Source organism: Pavona decussata, unplaced genomic scaffold, assembly GCF_977016875.1.
Source record: "Pavona decussata unplaced genomic scaffold, jaPavDecu1.1 SCAFFOLD_11, whole genome shotgun sequence".
NCBI classification, from domain to species: domain Eukaryota; kingdom Metazoa; phylum Cnidaria; class Anthozoa; order Scleractinia; family Agariciidae; genus Pavona; species Pavona decussata.
In genome coordinates this window covers 829,957-850,000 of record NW_028145434.1, presented here as the reverse complement: position 1 = coordinate 850,000, position 20,044 = coordinate 829,957, and the positions used below count along the sequence as shown (strand labels likewise).

The window sequence follows — 20,044 nt, the reverse complement described above, 5'->3', positions numbered from 1 at the left end:
ACAGTTCCCCAATGGCCACCGCGGAATACCTCCACCCTTCCCTCGCCGTCTCTATAGCCATCAGCCAGTCTCAAAGTTTCATCTACGATAAATTTTCCCCAATTACTAACAGCTACACAAACGAATGGGTTGCAAATTTAACCAGATACAATAACATCAGTAAAAAATGTTTTCTATTGCGGTTATCTTTTTTTTTTCACATGAATGGTCAGTCATAGTTGGAACTCTTCCCGATAAATACTCCATTTCATAGCATAAATTTTTCTAAGACCTACGCAAGATCTTTGCATTTACAGTTTATTATAAGGTAAGCGATTGAAAAGAAAATGTTGCTTTTTGCCAAGTACTTGTATTCATGTGTTTTTTTTTTCGTGAGATAGCTATAAAATGTGACTTTTCAAATAGTTTTAAAAGGGCGTTTTAATTTTTTTATGTATTCAACAGTTGATTCCCTGTTTTGAGGTTTAGAAAGCAATGCTAACACATCAAAATTCCAATACCATTTCAAAACCGAGAGTGCTACGATTATTAGCCGTAAGACTATCCAATGTGACACTCAATTTATTTAAACCAAACCTTGAAATTCTGGCAGCGTGTATTTGCAGACCACTCCCACATCTTGTGAGTTAAGGTAGCAGTTATGTCTTCCCCATCCACCATGGCTACACGCTGCTATACTCTTTTCATCTCCAACACAATGAACATTATCCAACCAAACTTTGTTTAGATCGTATGAACCACGATACCAACCACAGCAGTGAGTGCTCCATGCCCCTTGTGAATAACCAAGCATGCGGCAAATGACGTTTGCCTCCTCGATGCCCCAATAGTCGTCACATATTGTTCCCCACGTACCGTTAACAGACAATTCCACTCGTCCCTGATTTGATGTTGGTCCATGACGCAAGCGAACCTTCAATTCTGTATTAAGAAAGTAACGGAACGATAATTATCAAGTTAACAACTTTTAGCTTCTATGCAGCACTTTCAAATACTTTTGTGGTAGGGCAAGAGTCACGTCATCTCTCTCCCTCTCACCACCTTCCAAATCTACAGTCACAGAAGTAGAAAAGATCACTTAAATTACAATCGTAGACATTTTGTTTTTTTTTTTGTTTGCGGAATAGGGCCAAACAAAATGTTACAATGATGCACGATTTTCAAAAGTGAGTATTCAAATGTACAAATACAACCATCGTCAATAGAGCGGTTTTCAGTTGATTATCGAAAGTAATTTCGCGGTTGCTTTGGTTTTGTTTTATTGCACTCTGTGATTGGTAAAAAAAAAATTCACGCCATTTTCACAGCCAGTGGAAAGCCACATGACTTGTTCGCACGCGCTTGCCACCGGTTACATGTATTTGCTCCAGATTCTGATTGATTCAGTGCCCTGCTTATTTCGTCTGGTTTTTTATTGGTCCATTGAAAACCGCTTTAGTATCTAGGATTGAAACGTAAAGTACATCATTGTCCTTGAAATCTAAGTTTCCTTGAACAATCACAGAGCGCTGTTTTGTTCTTATCAGCTCACCTGGAGGAGGGCCTGTTGCTGATGTCCAACCTGAATAGCAAACAAAATGAAACTAAATTTATCTCCACAACAGCTTTAAGTAGGTCGCATAATAAGGGAAAAATTTAAGGTGAATGTCCTCTCAAATATCCAGGGAAACGAGTTGAGTAGAAAGAATATCTTCTATAATTCTTCAAATTAAGACAATTGATATTTATATAATTAGAAAGTTACCTTTCAAGATAAATACTCTTCGGTATTGCGTTTAGTCGATTTCTTGTTCATTGTTTGTAAGATCATTAATAATGGCCTGGGAGAGGAGGTCCTTTACGTTTTTAGGCGGTTGCTGGGCGGAATACCCGAAGAAAAACCTCCCGGAAAAAGGACGAGAAACAACAACAAACTCAACCCACAACCGAGTCCGGGAATCAAACACGGGCCACATGCTCGCACATCCCGCGCCAACCCTGCTCCCATCAATCCCCTCGATGATCTTCCACGCGCTAGTCGGATACTCTAACGACAGGACTGACGTAAAGAAAGGTTCATGGAGAGTTCTGTCATTCCCGCTAGGTTTCTAACATTCTTATACTGTCTGACACAACTGTGGCCAAACATTAGATTGAATAAAGAGACGAACAAGCAAAATCGTACATAATCAGGCAACGGAACTTCCAAGTGACACGATAATGAAGAAGCTTGAATGGGAACTATTGCATAAGAGGCGGGAATCTCATATTAGTAAATTGGTGTCTGATTGCATCGTTGGCAATCATGGGACATGAAACCGCTCATCTTTGTGCGTAGATAACGTTAGATTACAATCTACAAAACGCATTTTCTTTTACAAGGTAACGGTAATGCAACTGTCAATTTGGGCATTTCATTGGAAGTAGCTTCATGCTCAAATTACCCATTATTTCATAAGCCTTATATTTGCGGCAAAATTAAAGTGTTTGTTGTAGCATCGTTGACGAGATAGCAAATATATAGGGAATTCCGGTCCGTTACGTCTGAGAATTTTAGAGAAGTTTGTAAAATGCATCTGTAAACTTTTTTTGAAGTTACGAAGGTACGTCATAGCTATTTTCAAAGAAAGGCCCCTCAACCGTGGGCTTTTTACAAATTTTAAGACGCTCTTTGAAGCAGCGTCAATGGATTTTCGTTACCTGGTCTCCATAAAAAGTCAGTAGCCGTAAATTATTTGCGTTTCACTACAAACAAGAAATCATGTTTTTATAGAACTATAACAAAAATGTACCTTCATTCGGTGGACTAGAGCCGTTTGAACACACAACTCCTACACCTTTAAAATGGTCGCAATCATGAATATTCCATCCATTGTGCCTGCAAGCGGCGATGCTTTGTTCATCACCTCGACATTTGACATTGTCCATCCAAATGGGGTAAGAACTATTTACTCTTCCATAGTGCCTGTAACCATTTTTCACAACTTTTACGCTTGAGGAATAGTTTAACATTCTACAAACGACTGTAGATTCTCTGATGCCAAAATCATCGTCACAGATTGTTCCCCAACGTCCTTGGTGATACACTTCAACTCGACCCTCGTGTGTAGAGTTTGAGCCTCTTAGACGCACTTTTACATCTGGAAAGAAACGCTACATGTCATTTGTCATTGGCAGATCTAGACTTCAGACCAAGTAACTTTTCAAAACTAATAAAAATAGCAATACCAATAAGCATTTATTTATACACTAAGATCCAAAATATTGCTGCTGAGTTGTACTCTGTCGAACTTATTTTAGTCTTGGAAAAACGTAAAACAGTGCATAAACATTCCACTTAAGTTTTCAAGAATGAGGAAATTTTCCCAAATTTTAGTAAATTGTAGTTGAATGATGCTCCATCACTGCCGTTGGGGTGACATTTTTCACGAAATAGGAAGTAAGGGAACGCTATAGAGGATATTCTTTGGATCATATACAGACACAGTGACCTGTCAGTCAAAAGTAAGTGATGCGTTTGATGATGATTCATATGATAATCAGGACTTTAAAAATCATTTCAAAGAAAGGCTACAATACAAATTTTGGTGGTACTGGATTTAAGGGTTTGGGTTAGAATGATCGTGCTGCAGGAATCAACAGTAACATATCTGACTTGATGGTAATTTGCTAGTACGACTCCCTTACCCCTAGGAAAACCGGTCGATGACAAGGGCTAAGGAACGCCTGGCGGGATGCAAGGGAGGTCAACTACCAAACTTGAGACGGATATTTATCTTATTAAAGAGAACTGAGACGATTTTTTATCAAAGGCTTAAGGTGAAGGAGCCACTTTGATATGTATTCACCTAACGCTGTATGGCTTCAACGGTTAGAAATAATAATTACGCCTCAGCAGAGACATAAACGTACATATGGCGGAGAGCAAATCATGACAGCGAAAACGGCATGTATTCCGTTTCTTAAGAACATCTTGCAGAAATATCGTCAGGAGCTTTTATGTATATTACCTGGTACAGGGGCAGGTGGTGGGCCTGGCTTAGTCACTGAAAAGAAAAAAAAGAGACTTATCTACAAGTCAATCAGCGAGGAATGGCAATACAAGATGAATTAGCCATGACACACAACTTTTGGAAATACTCCCAGACCTTTCCCAAATCCAACGCTTCAACAGATTTCTGTTGGCAAATTGGGCATTGAACACCGTATAATGCAACTTTCAATACTAGAATTAAGCATTCTCCAAGAAAATGTTAACAATCGCGAAAATGGGCTTCTTACCTCGATTTGGAATTTGATATAAATTAAAGATCTCGATCTGTAGCCTACGTTAGATGCAAATTTGTTTCCATAAATCACCATTAATACTATAGGAATTAAATCTGACCAGTTTTCAAATAAAAGGGGCCGTCAGTATAACTTATTCCTTTCTATTAGGTCACTAACTGAGTAAAGAGTAAGTCATTTGAATATCAAACTAATCCACACACCCGAAACTACTTGTTGCTGCCCTTCATGTTGAGAAGCAATAGACAAAGAGGTTCAAGGAAAGAGACCGTTGAGAGACGTGATAATTGATACATAAAGGTTTACTTAAGAGCACACACTCAATTGCGAATTTATAATGAATGTGGTTAATCTGTACCAGAGAGCTGAACGGTAATTTCAAGATCTAAAATAATCACACAGTAAGGAAAGTTGAGATACATAACAAAGCTCAACTGATTTGGTTTTCTGTATGTTAACTGGAAACATTAATCATCTACCATTACCATTGCTGCAAGTCCTGTGGTCAGCTTTCAATTCCACTCCATTAGGGCATGCGCATTTGTGTCCTCCACCAGGGACCAATAAACAAAGATGGCTGCACCCGCCGTTGTTTACACGACAGGGAGGTCTGTTCATCGGTGAAGCTTACATTGAAAAAAAAATCGTGACGTTAGTGTACATGAAAGCACGCCACCCTTCGGCACCCTTCGGCACCCTTCATTTTCCGAAAATGAATGGGCATGGTCTTGTAATGGCAAAAATGTTAGAAAATCTCCTGGTAAGATAGTCGGTAATCTTCTAAAGATAGACACGATGTTTTTAAATGGTTTGCTGATAACATCAACTTACAAGGGGTCGCTTATGGAATAACAAAACAAATGAGATTCCATTGACGCTCATTGAAAGCAAACCCCCTGTTTTTTTGCTTGTTAAACTCAAGCCCTGCAATAATATCCAGAGGGCATTTTAAGTTACATCAATACTTACCGACTGGCTGTCTTGATAGGTCTGATACCACAGCACCTAAAAGTTCGATATCGGTGAGATGACCAAAATTAAGCATGATTAAAGGCTGCGTCTTGTTAAGCCACTGAATGCTTCGACTGTTCCGGTCCACCCAGTAAAGATTGTCACCATACAGGGCCAGATCAGTTGGGTAAATGTTTCGGCTGGAGTAAATTGTATTCCTATTATCAGTACCATCCAAGTTTGTAGAAAGAATTGAATTATTTCCCGCTACCATGGAATAAATACGGTCCTCTCCATAGTCAATGACCACACCCGGTGATAACAGATCTCTCTGCCAATGAAGATTGACCAATGACTTTCGATTCTCGCCAGTCAAATCTGCTCGTTCTATTTTCAACCACTCACGGTCCGAGATGTCTGCCCAGTACATATACCTTAGGGTGGAAATTCAAAGAATACATACTTAACCCAATATACAAAATTGCTAAAAGCACTACAAGGAACAAGGGAGTATAAACAATACAACGTCTATTAAAACAGCGAGCTATTGTGGATTAAAGTAGCTATTGGCCTGAAAATTAGGGATGAGCTAATCTAGACTTAATTACTGGTCCGAGGGAAATAAGTCTGTTTTCTCGAGAATATTAATGTTAAAACAAGAATATATAAAGACGTAAAACAATAAAATATTTGTGTTTCCTATGGGTATATTACCCAAAGTAAAACAAAACGAACCAATAGAAAAAGAAAGGAAAGTGTTAAGTGAAAAGTTTGGCGCGAATTGAGTCACTTTGGGTGTTGAGAGAAGGCTTGATGTCCTTTATAAAGTTCGATTGCCTAATATATGAGATGCTGTTTATAAAGGATATCAAGCCTTCTCTCAACACCCAAAGTGACTCAATTCGCGCCAAACTTTTCACTTGACACTTTCGTTTCTTTTTCTATTGGTTCGTTTTGTTTTACTATGGGTAATATACCCATAGGACACACAAATATTTTAATATTAACGTTGTCAAGGGAAACATCCAGATTCGAGGGAAAACAAAACTAGCTGTTTCTCGTGGGATCAGTATAGCTAGGCTTTCGTAATCCAATCCATCTTACTCCAACCAAGGAAATATGAGAAAATATAATCAACCAGGAATGGAACCTGTAGCCACGGACAAATGTCTTCGAGACACTTGACAGAAGAAGCTTAAACACGCCTCTCTCTCCCCCACCCCCCGAAACATCAATAATTAAACTAGTATGTATTTGTTTCTCAGAAATCCTAGCTTCCCAAACAGGGAAAGGTTGGTAATCCTAAAGAAACGAGACAATCAGTTGCTACTGATACAGTCCTCTCCAACTCTACTAGTTAATTAGTAGTCCCTAAGGGTATTTGGCCGTGCATCAGCAATCGACAGGAGGGCAGCCAAGTGATCGTTGTGGTTCAACTACAGGTTGAAGCATATTTTTAACTCGTATCCTTAATTGCGTTGCTTCCAGTTCCAAAATTAACTGATCGTGTTCATGCATGGGCTGAATATTTTTCATATAATCCAGTTCGGCTACCACAGGCTTTCTGAGTTACTTTCCATCGTTGTTATCGGCTAACGAATGTAATTTCCTATATAACTAATTAACTTACCCCGACTTTGGATCCACGGCGATCCCTCGTGGATGGTACAAGGAACTTATGAATAACGTCTTTCTTGAACTTCCATCAAGTTTTGCAACTTCGATTCTCTCGTAAATGTAATCAGTCCAGTAAATCAAACCACTTTCCCATTCAACTGCTATGCCTTCCACTTGACCCAGATCGTCTCTTATTATGACCTTGATTGTTAAAAAAAACGAAGTGTAAATCTAGGCAAAGTTGATGAATTATATGACTCTGGGGGCTTGATGTCTCCGTGATAAACATGTTTTGACAGACTTAAGGCCCGACCAAATGGATGCAACATGTATATGCAACATCGTCCAACATTGTTGAATCCAACATGTTGCACTCGTTTGGCCACCATGTTGCACGATGTTGCATGATTTTGGATGATGTTGAACGAAATTTGATTTCCATCAAATATCGTCTTTCATCATCCAACATTTCTTTTGTTCTCAGGTGTGAAAAACAATGTTGCATTCGTTTGGCCACCGTGTTCAAAATTGTTGAACGCGCGCATGCCCACTAAGAAGACTTCGTGGATTTCTGTATCCATGGCGATGATTTATTTTTTAATTTGTTTTGTCCGTTGTCAAGTAACTATTCAAGCTACAGTATGGCGAAATAACAAAGTTTTGAATCTCTCAACGACGAAAGCTTAAACACAAGCTTTCTCTCTTCAAATAACAAGAGAAAGGGCAACAGAGCAAGCGAAACTGTAAGACCAAGAAAAGCGAGAAGATGGTCCGACGCAGACGTCGATAGGTCTTGCGCCATCGCTTTTTGGGAAAACCAATATGGCACGGGTTTGTTTTATAAGGATTCTGTAAATGTTTTGTAGCTGCTTACATCAGTTTCACCAGTGACAAGACTCATTCTACTCATAGTGTATTGCACTTGGTCACTCCAGTAGATCATTCTCTCCCGGTGGTCAATGTCAATAGCGCCAACTTTGGCGAGACCAGTCTTCACCGTCTTCACATTGACGAAGGTGTTATTGAAACTCTTCATTTTAATGCACTTAATGCTATGGTGGTCTGCGAAGTACATACTTGGATCCTCAGCACATCCATGTACATCTGCATAGACAGGAAGTGAATTTAATAGCCATTACACATAGAAGTGAAATGTTCAAACCACACTAACAAAGAAACCACGAATTGTGTTACTTACACTGGAAATTTGAAGGAGTATGTTCAGTGGATATGAAGAAACCTGCTTGTGGTTCCACTGAGCTTTTGAAAGAAGAAAGACACCCAACCCCTCCCCCTTACTCTGGTTACCCAAGGTTTTTCGTGCTTTCAAAATGAATGGAGCGAAGGCTGTTCTAAAGCTAAGGGGTACTCGAATTCCAAGGGGAACGGGGTTGGAGTTGAATTTCGATTATCCTGAGATGGTGGGTCTGCAGGTGACTCTGCGAGAGCGAGACTGCTTTCCGCCACTTTCAAATGAAAGGAGAGACTGAAGTCTTCCACCCCTTTAACTTAGCCTGGGGTGGGTATAAATGAAGGGACATAGACACCGCCATGGAGTGAAGGGATGAGGCAACGACACGCAGAAATACAGAAGTCTGAGCCCGTCCCTTTTGACAATTATCACTGTCTGTTCTTTAGCCTTTATTTTTAAATAAATTTTTCAAAAAAAGGAGAAGACTGAACGACTGGGCTCACAACTAGATGTGCAACCGACCTGATGGACGAGTTTATTTTGTTGTTTGTTTTATCTACAAACAAAGAAACTATAGTACTTACTGTTAATGTTGATACTCTCACTGCACATGGCAGTGTCGTTGTTGGGGCATGCGCACTTGTAACCCCCTGGTTTTATGAGGCAAAGATGGCTGCAAATATCAACGCAAGGATGAAAGGCTAAAAAAGGAAAAACAATAGCAGATTAGTATAAAGGATAGCTTAAATAGCAACATATTTTCCTACAATTTCTGACGATATCCATGGTCCTCTTAGCAACTAGTCCTTTCTAGGACTATAGACGACCAAAATGACTATACCTAACTCCCACGAGTCTCCTGTAGATCATTGGTAGAGCTTCCGTGAAGGTCGTATGTTCGACTCAAGTTGGGAGAAGTAGGATTCCCATTTCCTGAGTACGCCCGTGTCACTGACTGAAAACAAATACCGCCACGGCTTTATTAAGTTCTTTTAAATAAGCGATGAACTGTAAAAATTAATACTAAACTAAGAATAACGATCTACATAAAAACGTAGATCATGTATAAAAATACTCTACACTTTAGTTCAAATGTTCATGATGACAATTTGAAAGCGTCCTGCAATGAGTTTTCTACAAGTTTTTAAGGAGGCTCGAAAAGGTTTTTAGCCTCGCGCGCGCGTAACCCATCCACGCCATAACCGAGGTGTACGCGTCAGCTGAATGAATCAAAATGTCTATAAAAACGCGCACGTTGAACACCGGAAGTGGAAATGTAGCATAAAATCACGCGAACCGGAAATAAAAGCAAATAGAGGGCAATGAGCACTTTCTTAAATGCTCAGTCTCCATGCATCTTATTGGCCTTGATACACGCTGGAAGTTTAGTATAGGAACGGATTGTTTCGTAATAGTAATCATGCAAATCAGAAATAATGCCGAAGCAAGGTGATGAATTGATTTAAAAGACGCGAAGGAAGGTCAATCTAAATAAAGGACAAGAAGGTTAAGATTTTCCTCACACTTGTACCTAGGAGCAGCGTGTTTTCTATCTCATATGTTACTGGGCCAAGAAGGGCCGAAAGAAGAAGTTACTGTACGTCACCAGAAGTGGAGTTTTAATCTTACTTTACAATGACTTGGCAATGTTTCTGTTTCTAAAAGTGTGACATGCTTTTTCATCATACCTTGTACATCACTCGGGTTGTAAATATTGACTCCTCTTGGTGATACCTGGTCACTGATAAGTTGCACAATTGTCTTGTCTGGATTCCTACTGGCTCGCACAACACTCCCATAGAAGTCATCTATCCAATAAAAATGATGGGCATCAAGGGCAAGACCAATCGGATCCTTCAGGTGTGCGCTTTGTATATGATAAACGATCTCACTGTGTGGATAACGCAGATCGATATACTGCAAACTTGGACCTTGATTTCCCACCCAGTACAATAGATTTTCATCAACATCTATCGCCAAAGCGCTTGGACCCTTCTGGGACACCGTCGAAGGGAACTGTACCAGGACAGTTGGTTGGCTTCCATCCAGTTCTGCTCTGACGATCATTGGGGGATCTCCCCAGGCCGAGTAGTACATGTATCTAAATTTACACGGGAAAGGGGAGTTGGAAACGCATCAATTTAAACGGGTAATCAAAAAATTCAGTTTAGAACCATCCGCAGGCATATTAATTAAGTAATAATGGACGCTGTAAATAATTAACCGCTGAAATAAGAAATTCCGGGGCTCGGGAGCCCACTGTTCTGCCATCTGAGCAATTTATCACGCTGGTATCGTCGTTTCCTTGTTTATTACATGTGATACATCCTACAGTACGATTGTTACATGACACTCTTGTACACATGTAAGATCAAATGAGATGCACTCTAGCGCTATTCCCGGTTGTGGCTCTGTAGCTCAGATGGTACAGCAGTAGACTAGTAAGGGTTCGAATCCCAGCTGAGCCCCTGAATGTCCTTTTTATAAGTGGTCAGGAGTTTCCGAGTCGCATTCAAGTCATTTATTTAAAGTTCAAAGTTAAGGATAAATTCGCCAAGAAAAGAAAACGGGCCCTAGGTCTGTTTTACGTTAGGCTTTGTGCTTCTGAAGTACCTAACCAGATGGATCATTTTAAATTCACCAGTTTGGCGCAACGTTTAAACAAAGTCTTCCCAACGCGGTGTAACACTGGAGAAACTTGCATTCTGCATGTCATGGCTTAGCTTCTTCAGTCACGGATAGGGAGAAAGAGGAGGGTCGGGGGAGGGAAGAAGGGGGTAGAGAGCTACCACAAACTACGTGACTCGTTGAAAACGTTTCTCTGGGTTATCAGATGTTCATCCCTCCACAAAATCCAAAACTTCCAAATTCCAAGTCGACCCGAAACGTACGGACACCTTTGAATCAAGTTTCCAAGTAAAGAGCTCTTTGGTGCTCCGGCCATGGGTAAACAACTTACATATACATTTTTTTATGTCATGACTTGGTTTCTTCCCTAACGGGAGAAACGAGCAGGGTTTGGAGTGGTTGGGTATAGAGCAAGAGAAACGGCGTGACTTGCTGAAAACGGGTGCTGACTGAAACATAGCTGGGAACATTTTATATTGAATATTCGTATTTGTTCACTTTTCTGTTTACGTTTAGCCAGACAATACACTTTTATATTGATTCCTTGAAAAAAAATTTCATACCCTCGGCTAGGATCAATCGCCAAGCCAACCGGCTGGTGCGTGCTGCTCCGTATCAGTACTTTTCTATTCGAACCATCAAGCTTTGCAACTTCCACTGTTCCCATGTCCTTATCGGTGAAATAGATATTTCCTCCGTAGCTGTCCACAGCTAATGCTAAGGAATTGCCGACATTTTGTACAATTACTTCTTCTTGGGTCCCGTCCAAGTTGGCCCGAGCGATGTGTTTAAATGTCAAGTCGGTCCAGTATAATTTCTCTTCCGCTGGGTTCGATGCGATTGCGGTCGGGCAGGAGGCATGCTCCAGAAACACGCTGCTCGCTACATAAAACAAGTCATCTCCGCCCAGAGGAGACTTGTAAATCTCGCTGAGGTAGCACTCGGTATGCAGAATCAATGGACGGAAGATACCTGGGAAGAAAGGTACATGAAGCCACTAAACAATCTATATGGAATCTCTGATGGATGTCCTACATGTCGCACGAAGTCCTGCCTCTTACGCAAATAAGTTTGTTGTTTGTGTACAATCAACATGTCACCAATTAACTGGGAAACGATGTTTTGGCCAATTAAGGTACGGATTTGAAATGACAAAATAGTTTTCGCCTGACACTCATCTTTGGCTAACATTTCCGATTCTTCTGCAAACATACATACAGTCCTGAGTTCGAGATTTGAAAGACTTTCATCTTTAGCGTTCAATAGACATCACAAATGCCATTCAAATACTCTAAACTCTTTCCAACGTAAAATTCAAGTATGTACACACCCGGCAACCAGACACTGTTTTAAAAGTAATAACGAAATATCAAAGTTCGTAACTTTGAAGGCCTAATTTCATACTTTCCAAAGCATTCCTTTTTCTAAATTCATACTTTCCAAATCATTCCCTTCCGTTGTATTTGTTTGTTTATTTACATGTTTAACTTTGCAGGCCATGTTTTTGTTTACTTGTTGGCTTACGTTTTTACGAATTTAAAAAGTACTATTGCCGTGGAAGTAATACTCTGAAAAAAATAAAACGATTTCTAATTTAAAACCGCTGTTCCGAAAGATGTTATCGTACAGCATTTAAGGCTGAGACACTGTCTAGCTTGCTTACATATAAAATGGCCCTTACACCCAAAAAAATCGCCACTCGCTGGATTCCAGTTTCGCTTGTCGTTGATGTTTTCATTGTGGTGTTGTTTTCCACAAAAAATTCTCTGGTTGAACAACGCTTTGATTGATTTGCAAAGTTGTGCAATAATTAAGAAATAAATTCTTGCTTACATGTTGTGTCACCGATTCGTTCCATGTCCTTAGGGCACGCACAATGAGGTCCAGAAGGGGAATTTAAGCAAAGATGGCTGCAATTGGCGGCACATCCAACAGATCCTGTCAAATAGAACAACGAGCAAGAGTTACACTTGCTTAAATTATGCACTGATATAGTTTTATTATCGTTAATGGCGGTTCATTGGTATACTAGTATGTTGAATCAGCATAGCTCTTAGTCGTCGAAAAGATGAGCGCCATTCAATAGCACCAATCAGATTGAGTCTACTGTACTGGGAATGTGCATTGCTGATAAGGTCAAAGTGATCGGCCATCTTTGATACGGTGGTAAAATTTATATAAAAGCTTCAGTATTTAGAAACTTTGAGAGTGTATGAACATCTTTTGAGACAATTTACCAGATATAATTAGGATTAAGACGACTTTTGCTTTCACTATATCATGCTTAGAACGACCAATCTGTTCTCAATAGGACTAACACTGAGGCTCTCGCAAACGTATGTCTCACACGTTTTTAAAACATCCGTTGTCTCGAGGTAAACGTCAATACGATCGAACAACAGTGACTCATTGCGGCCAGGTCCGCGAGTTTTACAAGAATTACATGAGCAACAGGGAGCCAATTTTGAATTCGATTTGCCCTGACTATTTGCACGAGCAGTGCGGCGCATTGAGGTAGACAACTCGAGCAATGTTGTCTCAAGCAAAAAGCTGACTTTTATCGACACTTCAATAAACTTTTTCGTCGTCTTTCCGTCTGTTCTATTGTCTGCGTCTTTCATTTTCCGTTCGTTCTAAACTTGCATACTTATCGGTAGGTCAAAAAGAGCTTACGAGATTGACCATTGATGGCGAGGAAAGCAAAAAAATGAAAATAAATTTTGTGCAAAAGAACAGTAAGAAGACTCAAACGGCAAAAGTTGGGTCCTCCGTTTGTTCCGGGGAATCTCCGTTTGATCCGTCCGTTCCATTTTCATTTCAAGCGGTTCAACCGAATGTTTTGGTTAAATTGAAAGCACCCCAAATCAGACGGTAAGGTGATAATTTTATTGAAGCGGTTGAAAAAAGTCAGCAACACTGCTCAAGCACTCGACCCCCGTGTTAGGACCGTGTGATGACCTTTGATTTGCGTACACTTGCGCATACGGACCTGGTACAAGTGTATAAGATTCGAATATTTTCTTGGCCTACCCTGACGTATACCGAACATTATACGTACATTATACATAATGCGCTCTCCTTATATTACACGACTTTGCGTACTGACTGTGTACGACCTGGGCATGAGTGAGGGACCACATACCTGGACCGTAGGTCTGGATCACTTCCTACGTGCTACAATCAAACCTAAATACCATTTTTGTTTTCCACGGCAGAAGTTTAAACTGAGCCAAATAACACAGGACTATCTAATTAATGTTACTTTCCGGGTTAAGTACACCTGTCTATCAATCTTTGCAACGATGGCATGTTTTAACAATGTTTTTAACAAAGCGTTTTAACTCCGTGTTTCTCCCTCTGGTTGCATGCCCAGAACCTTACTGGGCCAAAAAAGAAAAGCTTGTGTAATTGAACCATATACTTCAACATAGGTTATGCACTCTAGACGTGCTTATGTTTATTATACTCGTGTAAGAGTAGCCGGATAAATATCCTTCTCCGCAGCCACCACCTATTGGCTCATTAGATCAGTCCAAGCAAATGAAAAGCAAACTTAAGAGAAAGTTGCGGGAAACCATAATAGCTACACAGTCCACATAATAGCTACAAAGTTACACAGCCCGCCTCTATTAGCTCTGCTATATGCAGGCTGTGTTGTTGTTGTTGTTGTTGTTGTTGTTGTTGTTATAGCATTAAACGAAATCATGATATACTTTAGTTTGGGACCACCGAATATTCGTCGATAAAACCGAATTAAAAGCTACAAAAGGTAAAGAGAAGATCTTTTTTTCTAAGAAACCACACTGACACTTTTTAAATTTAAAAGCATGTTTCGACAGAAACTTCTGTCATCTTCAGTTTAAATTACAAAGCACAAAGTTGAATATATAGTGTAAACCAAAATGCTTATTAACTATAAGCACAAAGGAAACATGACAATGTAAAATATTACAGAGAAAGTTTTAAATTAACATGATAAAGTTGATGATTAAGTGTAGGTATATGAATGGCTTCTTTTATCTTTAGTTGAAAGGTGGTAGGAGCGTGATCTAGGATGCTGAAACAGTCACTAGAGCATGAAGTGCGGCAATGCTCAGAATTTTGTAAGTGTTTAAAGATGTGAGAGGTCCTGTCACTGAAAATGTGCTCACGTACGCGCGTGGAAAAATGCCGGGTGGTTTCGCCGACATAGCAGGCATTACAGCTCGCACACAAAAACTTATAAACCGCACCCGCACGGAGCCCACGAGGGACAGGATCCTTCACACTGAACAGGTTACCGATTTTAAAGGATGAGAAAACTAACTTAATATCAATGTGGCTACCATAACGTTTGACAAAATGGCGAACCTTTTTCTGCGTGATAATAGAAAAAGGACCAATGTAAGGTAATTTAAAGTAAAGGGTACGTGTAGTGTCAGAGACGGAAATCAGGGTATTACCGCCATGACGAGTAAATACGAGGTAATGATTAATAGTGTTTTGAACTAGATGGACTGGAAAAAGATTCTTCTGAAGGATTTTTGTAAGTTTCGTGATGTCCTCATGAAACTCCAACCAAGTGTTGTTGATCTTATAGGCCCTGTCCACAAGCGTGCGAATGAGACCCAATTTGTAGGAATGCGATGTAAAACTCAAGTAATTGGTTAAAAGGCCCGTGAAGGTTTTCTTACGTTAAACAGTAGTGACAGGAGAATGAGTGTCATTGTTGATCAAGACATCTAAGAAGGTATCCTGTGATCTATTTCCTTTTCCATAGTGAGCCTGATGTTGGCATGCCTAGAGTTAATATAGTTGAAAAATAGTAACGCTTGATTCTCCGAATGAAATAAGCAAAAGGTATCATCAACATAACGTCGATAAAACAATATCTCGGAGTCCTGGAAATTTTCCAGCCATAATTTTTCATGATGACCCATAAATAAATTAGAAAGAACAGGGGCGAGTGGGGAGCCCATAGCTACACCAACTATCTGGTCGAAAAAGGAATCCTTAAATAAAAATTGGGTCTGAGCGGTGGCATACGGAAAAAAGGGTCTTAAGTTAGGTGTTGCTTAACTTAAGATCAGGGTTGCCGTCCAAAATGTATTTGACCACTAGGTCAATACATTCTTCAAGAGGTATGTTAGTAAAAAGACTCTCCACGTCAAAGGAAACCATAACTTTACCATGCATAGTTAAACCTTGAATATCCTGGACAAAGGTAAAAGTGTCAGAGGCGCAATGTTCAGTTGGAAAAAAAACCTTCAGGGGCCTTTTAACCAATTACTTGAGTTTTACATCGCATTCCTACAAATTGGGTCTCATTCGCACGCTTGTGGACAGAGCCTATAAGATCAACAACACTTGGTTGGACTTTCATGAGGACACACGAAACTTACAAAAATCCTTCAGAAAAATCTTTTTCCAGTCCATCTAGTTCAAAACACTATTAATCGTTACCTCGCATTTACTCGTCATGGCGGTAATCTCCCGGTTTCTGTCTCTGACACTATACGTAACCTTTACTTTAAATTACCTTACATTGGTCCTTTTTCTATTATCACGCAGAAAAAGGTTCGCCATTTTGTCAAACGTTATTGTAACAACATTGATATTCAGTTAGTTTTCTCATCCTTTAAAATCGGTAACCTGTTCAGTGTGCTGGATCCTGTCCTTCGTGGGCTCCGTGCGGGTGTGGTTTATAAGTTTTTGTGTGCGGGCTGTAATGCCTGCTATGTCGGCGAAACCACCCGGCATTTTTTCACGCGCGTACGTGAGCACATTTTCAGTGACAGGACCTCTCACATCTTTAAACACTTACAAAATTCTGAGCATTGCCGCACTTCGTGCTCTACTGACTGTTTCAGCATCCTAGATCACGCTCCTACCACCTTTCAACTAAAGATAAAAGAAGCCATTCATATACCTACACTTAATCATCAACTTTATCATGTTAATTTAAAACTTTCTCTGTAATATTTTACATTGTCATGTTTCCTTTGTGCTTATAGTTAATAAGCATTTTGGTTTACACTATATATTCAACTTTGTGCTTTGTAATTTAAACTGAAGATGACAGAAGTTTCTGTCAAAACATGTTTTTAAATTTAAAAAGTATTGGGTGGTTTCTTAGAACATCGACATATCTGCTACTATCCAGACCTTTTGGCAAGATCTTTTTGTGTAGTAAGATCTACCGAGGGAATAAGTGGAGTCCAAGTCATACTCATAGTTTAGGGAACGTGGATCATGTTACTTTCAAAGGGCTTATTTTAAACACCGCATAAAAACGTCACGCTATAGTGCTACATCAAAGGACACTAACCTGTGATATTAATGAAGTCCATGTCATACGAATCTATGCCCATGGGTTGGTCTATCAAGTCGATCACTTTGGAAACATTTCCAGGGCCTCCGAGAACGGCACTATATACTCCACCATCCCATTTGCCTTCTCCTCCTGCATCCGTCAGGTATAAGGTATTGCCGAGTATGGTCAGCTCTATCGGATCAATCACTCCATTGGAAATAAATGGTATACTAAAGCTGCCGCTGCTGCCACTGCCCAGTTCAATGTAATAGACTTCCCCAGAATCGATAAAGTACAAACGACTCATATGGGCAGCGTAATGATGCACGGTCAGCCCAGCTGGATATGAGAATTCCGACAAATCCAGAATGACAAGTTGATTTGTGCCATCCATGTCAGCTCGTTCTATGCGTGGTGGATATCCATTGCTTGACCAATAAATGTACCTAGAAGGAAGGTAATTATTACATACTTTTAGACACTCGTGAGCGAAGACATTTAATTAGTCCCTGTAAATCCTTACTACTTAGTTTTACCACAGTCAAGACATTTCTAGAAGATTTCATTACAGTGACGTCATGCCATTTCAAGCTATTTCTTTAACATCATCCAGATTAATCATGTTTTAAAAAAATATTTTAAAATGAGAAATATGTAAAGCTACATAGGCAGCACTTTCCAACTCATCTGGGGTACTTTTGACTACTTTTTTACATGACTAAGACCAGGGCCGGGTTGTTCGAAACCCTATATATTAACGCTAATCCAAGATTAAAAGTTAACCGAGGTTTTCGTCTCCATCATTAAAAATGATTTTAAAGGCTCATTTTAAGCTAATGGTAAAGAAAGGTCTAAGGTAAAACTTAGGGACAAAAATCTTTTGGACGAATCCTTATTGATTGGTAAATATACTCGAATCAACGTTCACGTTAACCCAGGATTAGCTTAATCGGGCTTTCAACAACTGGGCCCAGGGATTACTGGCCATAAAAGGCTTTGCATCAGAATCTATTAAATAATGTACAAACCCGTTTTTCAGGTCCAGCGCTATACCCTCTGGCCAAGGTGTCGAGATCAAACTAGTGCGATGCATTCCATTTATGGTAGCAACATCGATCCTATCTCTTAGACTGTCTGTGAAATAGATGTTTCGAGTGACGTAGTCAATTGCAATTGCTAATCGATGGGCTGTATATACTCCATTGATAATGGTCTCATCTGCGGTTCCATTAAAAAAGGATCTTCGTATTATTCCAAGAGCACTTTCGCTGTAGTACACAACTTTTTCAACAGGATCAAAGCCTACAGCTGTGGGGCTAACTCGATGATCAATAGGAAGAAGGGCAGGCGTGGGGGAATCTGCCTCCATGTCAACTTGATACAAAACACCCCGCTTGGATTCTGCAAAGAGGAGGCCCTTCTTGGTATCTGTTGATCAAGATTTTTAACACATTGGTTTCCTTGTGATCACTGCAGACGCTCGACTAGTGAAAAATGGCTTATAGATCGCAGCATTCATATGAGAACATAAACGTAAGTATTGAGGTAACTACAGCGATCGTTGAGACAGTATTGATTGAAGATGAAGGATTGGTTAGTTAAAAATATAAATGGAGTTGCAGTGACTCTTCCGGCACTCCAGTCCGGCACTCCACTCCGCAAACTACGACACAATTTACAGAGACTGAAAATCCCTTTCTACCATACAGACGATCCATAAAATTTTAGCTCAAACTTTCCCAACGAAAGGCCCGGTGCCACTTTCTTGAGATGTCTATTGATTTGCTTACACACGCAGCCGAGAAATAAACTTTCTTAATGTGTGGAGGATCAATGCACTTACACGAGCAACAAATTTCAACTGCATACGTAACTTCTACGGTCTCTAACCTGTAACATCTTCTATAAGCAGTTTATACATATCAGTGAGATTGCATGTACATGCGTTTCTATTATAAAATCTGGTAACGTTCGCATCCTGTCAATGAACGAGAGAGTTGCAGGGGCGCCGCTCATCTCCCGTTTTCGGAATATCAAGCAACTATAAGGGTAACCACCGTGTCACAGATGAGTGGTCACTGCCTTGTAAGTTACTCGCAGCATTATTATAGGATTTCCTAACTATTCGGCTGTACCCAGTTGTACGTCGTAGGAAGGGGATATAACTAATGGGGAAGTACACTTTATATGACGGACCGAAGCGTACAAAGGTAGAACTGCAACTAAACCACCAGGCCTATGGTTGTTAAGACCGCGACGGCGAACACTTGGCCATCAGTTCTCTAAAGTGGCTACTGTTAGGAAACTTAAACAGTGATGACGACGAAATGGTTTTAAGTCGCAAACACTGGCTCTCCATGCGTTATGCACTCTGGTGCATTCTTTTTTGTTGGGGGGGGGGGGGGGCTTACTCCGCAAAACAACAACGTCAAATGACCACATTCAATGATTTATGGAGAATTTGAATGTATGATGATTGACTTTTCTTTCTTTTTCTCAACTTAAAGACGTTAGCTAACGGAGAGTTCGGCCACATTATACAAAATAAATCAGTTGGAATTATCGCGAACTGATTTTTTTACTTTCGTTTTTGTTAGAGTCGTCGTCGTCGCTGCTTAAGGTCGCGTATTACCATGGTCGTGAAACAGTTTTATAGATGAAAACATGTGAATACCGTAAGATGGTAGAACAGTATCGTTTGCTTGGCAAATGACACCAGCAATTTCAGTGTTAAAACAGTTATGATTCTCCCATCCACCATGTGGGCAGTCTTCAATGCTGGATTCATTCCCCACGCAATCTAAATCGTCAAGCAAAATCTCTCCGAGTCCTTCTCCATAGGCACTGGACGTTGGGGCGGCAAGAGCACCACTGTAGTTAAGCATGCGACAAATAACGGCTGCGTCCTCAAGGTCCCATCGATCGTCACAAATTGTGCCCCATTCACCTCTTTGTTCTCCTGCCTGTTCCCCAACATGGAAGATCTCTACCCTGCCTTCATTTGCACTCGTTCCGTCAGCAAGGCGAACAGTCGTATCTGATTTTAACGTAAATAAAGCGACCCACATTAAAGTTAAGAACAAATATACCTGTCTTAT

At 40.2% G+C, this 20,044-nt stretch overlaps 1 protein-coding gene and 1 pseudogene across 1 annotated transcript in view; both read right to left on the bottom strand.

Annotated features, from left to right (window-relative positions):
- Positions 1-20,044, bottom strand: part of LOC146488086 (scavenger receptor cysteine-rich domain-containing protein DMBT1-like) — a 42,949-nt gene that overhangs the window by 17,053 nt on the left and 5,852 nt on the right. Inside the window, exons 6-21 of the mRNA XM_085120627.1 lie at positions 19,621-19,983; positions 17,975-18,374; positions 16,962-17,392; positions 12,488-12,592; positions 11,218-11,626; positions 9,715-10,127; positions 8,611-8,727; positions 7,709-7,938; positions 6,848-7,035; positions 5,236-5,651; positions 4,752-4,892; positions 3,990-4,025; positions 2,772-3,119; positions 1,532-1,561; positions 577-921; positions 1-82 (exon numbers count right to left, since the gene is read on the bottom strand). The exon at positions 1-82 is cut by the window's left edge and continues 248 nt beyond it. Of these exons, the coding sequence (XP_084976753.1) occupies positions 1-82; positions 577-921; positions 1,532-1,561; positions 2,772-3,119; positions 3,990-4,025; positions 4,752-4,892; positions 5,236-5,651; positions 6,848-7,035; positions 7,709-7,938; positions 8,611-8,727; positions 9,715-10,127; positions 11,218-11,626; positions 12,488-12,592; positions 16,962-17,392; positions 17,975-18,374; positions 19,621-19,983 (4,054 nt within the window). The remainder of the gene's footprint in view (positions 83-576; positions 922-1,531; positions 1,562-2,771; positions 3,120-3,989; positions 4,026-4,751; positions 4,893-5,235; positions 5,652-6,847; positions 7,036-7,708; positions 7,939-8,610; positions 8,728-9,714; positions 10,128-11,217; positions 11,627-12,487; positions 12,593-16,961; positions 17,393-17,974; positions 18,375-19,620; positions 19,984-20,044) is intronic.
- On the bottom strand, positions 14,515-15,829 carry LOC146488087 (uncharacterized; annotated as a pseudogene).